The 12,522-nt window shown below is 40.1% G+C and overlaps 1 protein-coding gene across 4 annotated transcripts in view; it reads left to right on the forward strand.

Moving 5' to 3' along the window:
• Positions 1 to 12,522, forward strand: part of DCC (DCC netrin 1 receptor) — a 1,140,843-nt gene that overhangs the window by 1,104,942 nt on the left and 23,379 nt on the right. For 3 of the 4 annotated variants that reach the window (XM_045458872.1, XM_045458870.1, XM_045458873.1), the window contains one exon: positions 473 to 685. In XM_045458872.1, coding sequence (XP_045314828.1) covers positions 473 to 685 — 213 coding nt within the window. The remainder of the gene's footprint in view (positions 1 to 472; positions 686 to 12,522) is intronic. The other variant, XM_045458871.1, reaches the window with a different exon arrangement.

Consider the following 12,522-nt stretch of genomic DNA (forward strand, 5'->3'; position numbering starts at 1 on the left):
AACACCTGGTAACTCTGATTTGTTTGACAGTTGACATGGCATGTTTAAATCGCAGAAAAAATTGGCATATTGGTTGGCAGATAATAATGCAGCTGTAGCTGGGTTTGGGATATTGAATTTCACTGGCATTGCTCCTTGTGAAAGGAGAAATAACTCTTTTTTCTTGCTTCATCACTTATGATTACAGGGCCCCGCCAGTTCAGGCAATAGAGTCAATGCTGTGTATATTTTACTATTCTTCCTGCAAGATAGATCCCTGTCCTGCTGGATCTATAGCCACTGTTTAAAGGGGTGGGGCAGCTATATCCCAGAAATGTATGAAGGGAGAGGAATGAGAATGTTCATAACTAGAAGAAAAGATTGTCCTGATCCTGACTTCTTTCTCTGAATTGATTCAGAGGCCCATCAGCTGACTTAGGGGAAGCAAGCTCTGTCCTGGAATAATGAATGGCTTTTCTTGTCTCCATTGCAGCAGTGAGTGAAGGACCAACCACCCAGCAGCCACCCATGTTGCCCCCAGCACAGCCTGAGCATCCCAGCAGTGAGGAGGCACCAAGCAGAACCATCCCCACGGCCTGTGTTCGACCAACTCACCCACTCCGCAGCTTTGCTAACCCTTTGCTACCTCCACCAATGAGTGCAATAGAACCGAAAGTCCCTTACACACCACTGTTATCTCAGCCAGGTAAAATGCTCATTTGTTCATATTTAAGTAGCTGTTATCCTTGGTGCCTCTACTTAAGTGCATGAGGGTTCCTGAGAAGGCCGGGTGCAATATATCTGTTCACCACTGATTGCATGCCCAGTATGCTCCTGTCTGTTACTGATGTTTATGGAACAGCTCTTAAGTACCTGCCTTGGCAAGCAACTGGATGGTTGTAGGTGCCCTTCATTCCTTTGAAAAGTTGTTCATTGATCCTGAACCCTGCTGGACAATTTTCTGGTTCATTAGTCTGCCACGTGGGTCCTAGAATTTAAGGCTAGACTCCAAGACTAGAGGTAAAGGTACAAAGGTCTAAAAGCCACTTTTTTAGAGATAGGCATGTAATCCCATTATTCTGCTTTGTGCCTTTCAGCAGTCATCTTCTGGAAGTTCTTATGTCACTGTTCCAGGGCCAGAAAGGAGTATCAGAACCAGGGTAGAGTCCAACTTCTTAATTTTACGAATAAAAAAACCCAAAAACTTAGATAGCAAGTAGCATCTCTGTGGTGCCTATGATATTGTGCTTTATGAGAAATACATATGTGGTCATTCAGATGACCAAAATATATTTCTCATATATATTAGGTCTTCCTCCACAGTTTCTGGGCACTCTGGAGCTCATAGCTCCCCAAACCCTTAGAATTTCCTTAGTGATAAGGGGGTAAAGGTGTCTTTTATTATGTTGATGAACATGACTTTTTTTGGGTGAACATGACTTTTGGATACCCCCCCCAAGAGTGGGGGCTGGTTGCCAGGAGGACCAACCACATAATTACAGGGTTGGAACTTCAGTCCCACTCCCAACCTCCTGGGAGGAGAGAGGGGCTGAGGTGGAATCTACCAATGACCAATGACTTAGTCAATCATGACTGTGCAATGAAACCTGAATAAAAACCTAAGAGGGCAAGGTTTAGAGAGCTTCTGTGTTAGTTTACATGTGGAGATTTGGGGAGAATGATGTGACTGGAGCGGGCATAGAACTTCCATGCCCTTTCTCCATTCTTCGCTCTATGTATCTCTTCATCTGGCTTTATCATATCCTTTAATACACTGGCAAACGTGTTTGCCTGAATTCTGTGAGCCACTCTAGAAAATTAATCACACCTAAAGAGGAGGTCGTTGGAACCACCTGTAGCCTGCAGCTCAGAAGCACAGATAGCAGCCTGGAGCTTGTGACTGGCATCTGAAGTCAGGAGTGGGAGGCAGTCCTGTCTGGTTGAATTCTTAACCTGTGAAATCTGATACTGTTTCTGGATAGATCATGTCAGAACTGAGTTGAATTCTTAGATACTCTACTGGTGCCTAAGAATTGGTTAGTGTTGGTGGGGGGACACCCCCCCCACACACACACACACCCAACACTGGAATTAGGGAACACCAACCTTAAAGAATGCCTTTCTAATAAAATCAATCGGCATAGATGATAACCAGAGTCCCCAATTTCCAATGCAGTGTTCAGTTTATCACTTCATCTGGCATCCAGTGGTGCTAATCCAGAGCTCCTTTTTGTTTCTGTTAGGGATTAAGGGGGATAAGGGATGGCAGAGAGGGAAAGAAGAAGAGGAAGGAGGAAGAGGAAGGAGGAAGAGGAGGAGAAGGAGAAGGAGAAGAAAGAAGATCAACAGACAGGATGAAAGATAGGCCAATAGGGGCGCCTGGGTGGCGCAGTCGGTTAAGCGTCCGACTTCAGCCAGGTCACGATCTCGCGGACCGTGAGTTCGAGCCCCGCATCAGGCTCTGGGCTGATGGCTCAGAGCCTGGAGCCTGTTTCCGATTCTGTGTCTCCCTCTCTCTCTGCCCCTCCCCCGTTCATGCTCTGTCTCTCTCTCTGTCCCAAAAATAAATAAACGTTGAAAAAAAAAATAAAAAATAAAAATAAAAAAAGAAAGATAGGCCAATAAATACATAAGTAGATACATAAAGATAAAGAACTATGTAGTGCTTAAAAGTATTTGAACTATTGGAATAATTCTTAACAGGCCCAATATATCAAGCATAAGAGAATAAAGTTCAATGGTTCCAAGTAATTAGAGGTGGCCCCCTTAATAGACACAGTTGGATTGGTCAACCTGCTATTTGGCAAGTATGTTTAAGTTTCTGTTACTCAGATCCATACCTACAGTAGTTGTAGTCACTACATTAGTTTATAAGCCTCATGATTACTGCAAAACTAGAAAAAATACTATTGTGATTATGACTGTTACCTTAGTATTAAGAACATATTGTGTTCCTGGTACCATATAAATTGATTTGTGTTCATGCCCTCTGGTGTTCTTCCTTCCCTGTGATATGTGGTGTGGATGCTCAGCTACCAGACCCTGGGAGGTGGGTTGGAGCACAGGAAGGATTCCATCCCTTGGGATGTATGGATGAGGTCTTCTCTGACACATAGGCTCAATGGAGGTCATGACTTCATTTCACAGGAAATAGCTCTTCAAATCCAAAAGAAGCCCACACTAGGATTTAAAGCAGATCTGTATTGCCCAATCCCCTCTCCCATCCCCCACATCTATGCACTCCATGCACATTATGGGGAGAGTCTGCTACTTTATAGTGCCCTGAAACTACGAGGTCTTAGCTAATTGAGACAAGGACAAGTATAAAGGAAGCAAATTCATTTAATGAAATTCCTGCATCAAGAGCACACTGACTGGTGATTTCTGATTGCACTGTTCCCCACTGCAATACCAACCAAGAGAATAGACCTTGGAATGACTGGTATTCAGGATAGATAGCAGGTAAACTGCAACTATTAACAATAACTAACTCTTTAGTGAATATGTGCTATATGGCTGCCATGCTTCTGAAGACTTGTAACAGTACATTTGATCCTCAGAAAAACTTTGTGAGGTAGCTACTTTCTTAACCCCATTTCATGGATACAGAAATTGTGACACAGATAATTTAAGTAGCATAGTTACGTGTGCACAACTACTGAGTCATGAATCTTCTCCCATTCGTTTTTTTTTTTTTTTTCTGACTACAGAAAGCCTGAGTTCTGAAATTTTAGGAACTCATTTGTACGTCTTAGCTTGTGCCTAACTTAATGACAACAGCAAAGGTAAATTTTTTTAAAAAACTTATTACATCAAATCAGGCCAAAACTGCTAAACAGAAAAAAAAAAAAAAAAACCATCTGAAATAATTTTGAGTTGAGGAATACCAATTCCTCACAAGCCTTCTTCACTCACATTTTAATGAGGAAACGTAAGAGGTTTAACTGTTTTATGCAAAAGAACACCAGTTTTATAACACAAAAAAACTAATGTGCCAAAGCACTTTATACTGTTAACTATTCTCTCTAGTTGGAAGTAAAGATCAATTAAGATTCACATTGAAAAGAAGGCAAAAATAAAATTCTGAAGTCTATTTCACATGAAAATTTACTGTGGCAGAAATATTTGTCTTGGAATACAATGTTTGGAAATCAACCCATGCTCCAGAGATATGGTAACAAAGAACCCTAATTTTAGAAACAACATCTGACAACAGACAGAATAAAGCAATGGCATTGTTATTTACTCTTTATTGTTTTCTTCCAGTTACAATATTACCAAAGCGACCTTAAACAAAGTCTGACACAATGTAGGATAAATAAGTGTATTATGTCTTTAAAAGATGGGAAATAGAGTCCTTTCTGCTTTCTCTACACCTTTTCTCTCAAATAATAAGCATATCTGAAGAACCATTCTCTGATCTAATGCCATGCAGGCAAGAACTCGTTTTCTTTTATTTCCATTGTGCACTTAAGAGCCTTCTTTTTTCTTAAACCATTGTTCTTGTTTTTATTTAAATGATTTCTTAAAAACCATCTCTTCTTTCATATTTTCCGATATCTTAGAGTTTTTGGTTGATTGTATATTTTCATGGTTCTCCTTTAAATGTCACCCTCCCCGCCCCCTCACCTTGAGGCATATCCTGCCATCACTTTGGAATTATTAAATGCCTTTCCTTTTCATGTTTCTCCTTCATTGTCTCCCTGTGATTCCTGTTCATTTCATAATGTCTTACCTCATGATTTTCAAATAAGTTCTTCCTGCATTGCTCCTGACACATGGTAAATAGTATGCTTTTAAGAAAGGGCTGATGTTTACTTATTCTAATAGAAAAAGAAAATTAGCAGACTGACAAATGTATTAGCTGTGACATTAACTACATGCTTCTTAGCCTAAAAGATGAAATACTTAGAGCTTTCAACAAATTTTAATTCTAAGAAAATCATTACTTTAGTCAAACTGATTGATGAAGTAAAGTCATTCTCTTGTCGGCTTAAAAAAAAAATACCTGAAATAATTTTACTCTGGATTTCACAATAAAGGACTGCGTAATTTCTAATGAATTTATCTTTACTCACTGTGAGCAATTACTTCAGAATATGGTAATGTGAGGCATTGCCATAATTTTTAAAGATCACACCAAATGAGAAGCTCCTTCTGCTTTGAAACCATTGAAATTAGGATCAAGGAAGAAACTCATTCCCTACTCATATTCCTGTGTGTGTTTTCTAAAGGGCAGCATGATTGATCTGTGCCTCAGTTTGACTTCCAGTAAGGCACACAGACTTGTGGTTGCAGGATGTGAAGGATACAGCAGCACATACTATGAGTAACCATCTCCACGGAGTTGGGGAGACTTTTGCAGTATTTTTATAGTGAGTGGTAATTAGAAAGTCATCTTGTTGTCATAACGACTGAAATTCTGCCCACCTGAAAACACCGATTCATTCCTTCATTTATTTTTCCTTTCCACCTGCCGTGTTAGAAATTTAGCTTACTAGGCTAGAGTATTTTATGGCATTTCTTACAATTTCATCATCACCTCATGATAAAGTGGTTCCATTTTTTTAATGCTCCACAGTGAATAACCGTGCGGTCTTTACACGTTTCAGGAAGGCTACAATCACTGCACTTTGCAAATCACAGATGTGGACATATAAGTGATTTGGCTTCATCCCCTTTCAGGTTAAATAGAAAATGTTTGATGGAGTGTTGTGCTTATGGCATTATAGATCTGACATAAATTCTACGAAGGGCCAAGATAGGGTTGTTGTTTTTTTTTTTTTTCTTCACTAGTTAAAAATGCCTTTTAGCTGTGAAGTGATCAGCTGCACTTTAAATGAACCTGGATTAGGAGACCATTTGTCTTCTGAGGCTGTAATTCTAAAGAGAAAGATCTGACCTCTTAAATAGTGACTTTTATACTAAACAGTAACTGTTTTCCAACATTAGCCCCCTGGAGTTCTTGTATCTTCCTAAAGGGGTACATGTACTTTATTGGCCTCTATTTACACATTGCATTTCTACACATTTTTATTTACAAAGCAAAAACCTAGAACATTCTGATCTTTTCAATCTTCTAGGAATCAATATGTCAGTGGACATGACAAGACCAAAACTCACTTCATTGTACTACGAAATTGAGTTTGATTTTTCCTCTGCAAATTGTGGCATGTGCTTCAATTTGTCTGAGGACAGAGGACAAGGAGTGGGTGGAGGTGGCTGACAGTGGACAGAAAAGGCATTTGATTTATATTTTATGGCTGGTTGGGAAATCATGTGTTCCTGCCATAACCTGATCTTTTTGACAGGCCTCATTTCAGTAAATATGCTATCACACAAAACTGCCAATAAATTACTGTAATACCTTAATACAATTGCATTCCCTGAGCCACTTGTAGGCCACCATTGGGGGTGTTCATCAAGGATACCACATGAGTGTTCCATTCTGCTGGAATTGGTCACAGGCAGAGGTCATGGGAGATCAGACACTCTTAACGTTTATTTTTTTTTGGGACAGAGAGAGACAGAGCATGAACGGGGGAGGGGCAGAGAGAGAGGGAGGCACAGAATCGGAAACAGGCTCCAGGCTCTGAGCCATCAGCCCAGAATCTGACGCGGGGCTCGAACTCACGGACCGCGAGATCGTGACCTGGCTGAAGTCGGACGCTTAACCGACTGCGCCACCCAGGCACCCCAGATCAGACACTCTTAAACAGGTGAAACAAGAGGGTCACTTTTCAGGCCGGTCAGGTCAAATAAATCATTTGCACAGCTAAGTAGGAGAGATGTGTTGATTTGAAGTTATTGGGGTCAATACCAGTCCATTTTAGAGAGGAAAATTACACTCGCGCCTGTTAAACTTCATCTCATATGTAAACTCATCTGTGTTTGTTTTTGTTTGTTTGTTTTTGCAGGTAGCTCCTTGAAATTGTCCTGTCCTCATTCCTAACAGATTTTGTTTTTTAATAGATGAAATCTGATTTGATTTGGTCTAGTCATCCTTAATTATCCCTTAGTAAAATGTAAGTCAAATTTGCCTTATGTATCACTAATGTTTGTGACTCTGGAGCCTAGTTGGTGTTTTAATAAAGTACTATTTATTCTAGAATGGGGTTCCACTATTTAAATAGGAAAGAGCTTTTTTAATTGCCTCCAAGGGAGGAAAATGGTTGCTAGAGGAAACACTAGGAGTAAGTCACGTGACTGGTGTCTCATTTATAAATGGCAAAACCATGTCCTAAAAGGTTAAGCAGTTTGCCCAAGGTCAACAATTGAGCTAGTGGCCAAGTTTAAAGAATTCAGAGAAATAGAACATTGAAGGGGAAACAAAGGATTTTACTTAACTTTATTTAACTAAGAATAGTTATTCTTAGGTCAACTTCTTTTTTCCCTATAAGAGGGCCTTTAGGATGATGCTAGTTATTAAATATCCTGAAGAAAGAACTGTTTTATAGAAGGTAGTTTGAGTTATTTAGCTTAGCATTTGAGTAAATGTTTTATTCCTTCATGTAGGCTAGAGGGAGGAAAGGAGTTCTAGCAAGGGTAGTGTCCACCAGGGACTGAGGACTAGTTCCTCTCTGCTCAAACTCACCTGTCCAACCTGTCAGTGTCCCTTCTCAGGGAGGTAAGGAACTAGGGAGCTGATATCTGTTGTTTTCTGTACCACACATCACAGATAGCCAGGACTTTGGAGTCCAGTGATAAAAATAAAGAACAATAAAAGGAAGTGTAACATGAAGATAAAAGTTAAAACACATGAGAATATTACTCAGAATGGGGGTTAGAGAATGTGAGGGTCCATGAGAATGAAAAACAAACAGTTGGCATTTCTTTAGAATTGCAAAAATCTATTGGCAGGAGGGGGTGAATGACCGCAGCTGAGTCAAAATTTGACTTCATTCAATCAAACTTTTGCTCGCATAAAAAAAAAAAAATATTGCACCAGAAGTGGTTATATCATATATAAAATTGAGGTTAATTATAAACCTAATACAATTAAACTATGGGGTTAAAGTATTGAGTTACCACCTACATAATCATAAGAGAAAATGAAAAAAATCTATTTTCAAAACTTTGTTACCAAGTACACTACATAATTTGAAACACATAATTTAAGAATGTCCTTGGAATTTTGCTGGGAGTGGGTGGCCTCATGAGTGCCAGAGAATGACAAGGGAAAGGATAGCAATAGGTTGTTTTCAAAGCAGGAAACATACCTTTCAGATTTCCTAAGAACAACAGAGGTCACATGGTTAACTACTACTGTATAAATTTTGTTATTTATGAAATATCTTGAGGATCAAAGTGATTTGTTAAATAAGCTTATGTGAGGGGCACCTTGATGGCTCAGTCAGTTAAGCATCTAACTTTGGCTCAGGTCATGATCTCATGGTTCCTGACTTCAAAGCCCACATTGGGTGAGCTCAAGCCCCGTGTTGGGTGAGCCCTGCTTCTCTCTCTCTCTCTCTCTCTCCCTCTCTCTCTCTCTCATCTCTATCTTGCCCCTCATGGGATTCTCTCTTTCTGTCTCCCTCTCTCTCTGCCCCTCATTCACTTGCACCCTCTCTCTCTCAAAAAATTAAAGTTAAATAAGCTTATGTGAAATTAAAAAGTTAATGCTTTAGATTTTACCACCTTTTATACTTTATAGTTTCACATTTCCAAGTGAATTCATGCCTACCGGAGAAGTAACTATACTCATTATTGATGAAGAGATAGACATTCAGAGAGGTTGAATAACTTGTAACTTCTCGAGGCTCATGTGCCATTATCCTTGGGACCTTTACATAAACCATCGTGAGCCCTCAATAAATATTTATTGAGTTGATCAGAATAGAACAATAAAGGTAAGAGCCAGAAAGTGACTTCAGGTCTTCATTTTCAAGTCGAATGATGATTGTAGGTGAGGCAAAGCAACTTGAGAATTGGCATAAGGATTAGGTAAGCTGAAATCATTTCCAAAATCACTGTCATTTGTTCATAAAACATTATGTTCTGAACTCTGAATAACATCTTATTCTAACACTGAATTAAATTGCATAGAGTAGAGAAAACAATAATGAAGACACCACCCCTGGAAAGTATTCACTAATTTAACATCCATACTGCGGTGGAGAATAACGTCTGCTTTGTTCATAAAAAGCAGGAGTGCAGATCAGTGGAAATAGAGTCCTGAGTCTTTCCATTATGTCAGTTTGGGTATAATTCTGCTCCCCTGAATCCTATTTATTCTCATCTGTGAAATTTGATAGGCTTTCATCTTTAAAGAAGAATGAAACATACAAAATTCTAATAAGTCTTAATTACTGCAGACTTAAGGATGGATATTCTCTCTGTATTTTCTTTTTCGTTGCTTTGTGAAAAAGTATGAGTAAGAGAAAGGTTTTCACTCAAATGGATTCTGAACTGCATAGTGTGCATTGTAAGTATTCTAAGTTATTTGACAGAGTTCCTTATAGTTCATCAATTAATACCAGCTTCCAGTTGCTTTGTTCAGGAGCCAGGGGAAATTTTGAAACAAATGAAAAGTGTTCACATAAACCTCTGTGTTGATGGACTCCTGAAAATGTGCTGTGAAAAATCTAACACGCTGAAAGCAAAAGCTCTGTGATATTAAAATAAAGTGAGAAAACCATTGTTAAAATCATCTAGAGCTCTACTCCTTCTGAATGTTTATAATGTTTATCTTACTGGCAGGAACTTAACAGAATTCAAGTGGCCTGTTAAACAGCCTGTGTATTTCATAGCTAGGGTGGATGTTCTTATTGCCAGTCTGCTTATCTACTGGAACGTCAAGACTCTCCCTAAAGAATGCCCTTATCTTTTGTGGTAAAGGAATTCCAACAAGCTGCTGCCCCTGCTTCCTCTTCTTCCCCTTGCCTCTTCCTCTTTGTACTCTTCCTCCTCCTCTTTCTCCTCCTCCTCCTTCTTCTCTTTCCCCTCTTTCTCTCCCTTCCCCTTGCCGCCCTCCTCCTCCTCCTCCTCCTCCTCCTTCTTCTTCTTGTGAAAAACAACGATAAGCAAGCCCTACTGATTTGAAACCAAGAGACATATTATGACATAATTGCACAGAGGCTTATAGGAATTAGGAGTAATGATAATTACAAGGATGCTCTTTTCACATCGACTCCAAAGTGCCCTCCTTAAACATCCTTCTTCCACATTCCCCATTGTCTTACCCACTTGTTTGTATCTCTGTACTTCTATGGTCACCTGAGCCATGATTTTTAGTAGAAACAGCATATTTCAAACTATAGTAATGTGTTGACCTAGTCTACCTTTCAAGGCTGAGATTGCCAGTTTAAACTTGAGTTTCAGTTGGCGTTGCATTTAAAACTGTAGTTCTTTGTTTATTCTCTTTTCAGCTCTCTGGAATGGTGCGTCAGTTAGTTCATAGAAATAGGCTGCTTAGTGCAGGACAAAAGGCAGGACAGTGGTGGCATGTGATGAGGAGTGTACCCCAGTCTTCCAGGTCTCTTCTCTGGCTGGAGCCAAATGCAACTGAAAAAGCATTTACAGGGCGCCTGGGTGGCGCAGTCGGTTAAGCGTCTGACTTCAGCCAGGTCACGATCTCACCATCCGTGAGTTCGAGCCCCGCGTCGGGCTCTGGGCTGATGGCTCAGAGCCTGGAGCCTGTTTCCGATTCTGTGTCTCCCTCTCTCTCTGCCCCTCCCCCGTTCATGCTCTGTCTCTCTCTGTTCCAAAAATGAATAAACGTTGAAAAAAAAAATTTAAAAAAAAAATAAAAAAAAAAGAAAAAGCATTTACAGGAAGAAAATAAGAAAACTCTAGGACCCAGCTTCCTTGCTCATTGGCTGGGTTAGCTTCAAATAAGTAATTTAACCTCTTTATGCTTCCATTTTTCACATCTATAAATGGCTCAAATAAGATCTATTCTGGAAAGGGTTTGTTCATGTAAACATGAATTACACTAGTTAAAAATGTTAGCACTGAATCCAGCAGCTTCTGATTTGATATAAGCTGGAGACCACATTGCCTTATAAATTGGGCCTGTGGAGTTGCCAACAACTTAAATTCAGAAGCTGTAGGATCATGTGGAAGCGGGGTTAAAAGTAAATTTTAATGGTTTCGTGGCTGGTGAAACAAGATCTAACTCCTGAACGTTATATTTCACCACAAGTGTGTGCAACAGAGAAAGGGCAGCCAGTGAACTGAGAGCCCTTGCGTGAAGACAGAATGGTGAACAAACAAGAGTGGCATAGGGACACCCGGGTGGCTCAGTTGGTTAAGCGTCTGACTTCAGCCTAGGTCATGATCTTGCGGTTCGTGAGTTTGAGCCCCTCATTAGGCTCTGCGCTGACAGCTCAGAACCTGGAGTCTGCTTCACATTCTGTGTGTGTCTCTCTCTCTGCCCCCGCCCCCCCCCCCCCCGCTGCCACTTACGCTCTCTCTCTCTCAAAAATAAATAAACATTAAAAAAATAAAAAAAGAGCAGAGTGGCATCTCAGAGATGCCTGAATAGCATTTCCTGAGTCTAGAGAGAAGCACGGCCTTTCCAGTTGCATAGGTCTTGTTCTCAAATTATAAATATATCTGACATCCAGGAAGCTCCCACCAGCCCCTTTAAATGACGAAACTGCATCAAATAGCATTCCCCCTCCAATTTCTTAATCTGTGTCTCCACCAACTGTTATGAAGGCCCATTCCTCAAACCCAGTAAGGATTTATGTCCAAAAGGTAGATTTGATGGTCATGTGCCTGACTTTCTCTCTTAGAAACACTACGTTTCCTGAATTCCTTCCCAGTTTAATGTGACTAAAGCCTATGGAATTTCCTAGATCCCAGCTATTAATATCTGACTTAGCTATTCCCTGCGCTAACCCTCTGTAAAGAGAAAACAGGACAAGGAAGGGTAAGAAATGAGGATGAGCTGGGTGCCTGGGTGGGTCAGTCATTTAAGTGTCTGAGTTTTTGTTTTGGCTCAGGTCATGATCTCATAGTTTGTGGGTTCAAAACCCTCATTAGCACAGAGCCATCTTGGGATTCTCTCCCTCTCTCTCTCTGCCCCTCCCCTGCTCGCACTCGCTCTCTCTCCAAATAAATAAATAAATAAATAAATAAAAGAAATGAGGAGCAGTAGTTGAGCTATTGAAAGTGGGAAAAAGAAGTTATTTCTCACTGAACATATGTAAAACATTACTGACACCTTTGTCTTCTCATTTACAAATACTATATTTCGTCTTATTAGGAACACTGTAGTGGGATTCCATTTTAAATGTGATTTGACATGTCAGTTTTTAATTGTAAACTCTCCATAAACATGACTATCTAAAAGTACTTCTCAAATTTTATATGCCTGGGAATCGCCTGCAGGTCTTATTACAGTGCAGGTTCTGACTGAGTGGCTCTGAAGGAGAGCCTGCAATTGTGCGTTTCTAAGAAGGTTTCAGAAGATGCTGATGCTTTCCCTCTGTAGCTCACATTTTGAGTACTGAGGTTCTAGAACATATCATGTGTCCTTCACCTGCAGTTCATGGAAGAACTCCTGGGTTTGGTAGCGCACGTGAAATTAAATTCACC

The sequence above is a fragment of the Leopardus geoffroyi genome, chromosome D3, assembly GCF_018350155.1.
Source record: "Leopardus geoffroyi isolate Oge1 chromosome D3, O.geoffroyi_Oge1_pat1.0, whole genome shotgun sequence".
NCBI lineage: Eukaryota > Metazoa > Chordata > Mammalia > Carnivora > Felidae > Leopardus > Leopardus geoffroyi.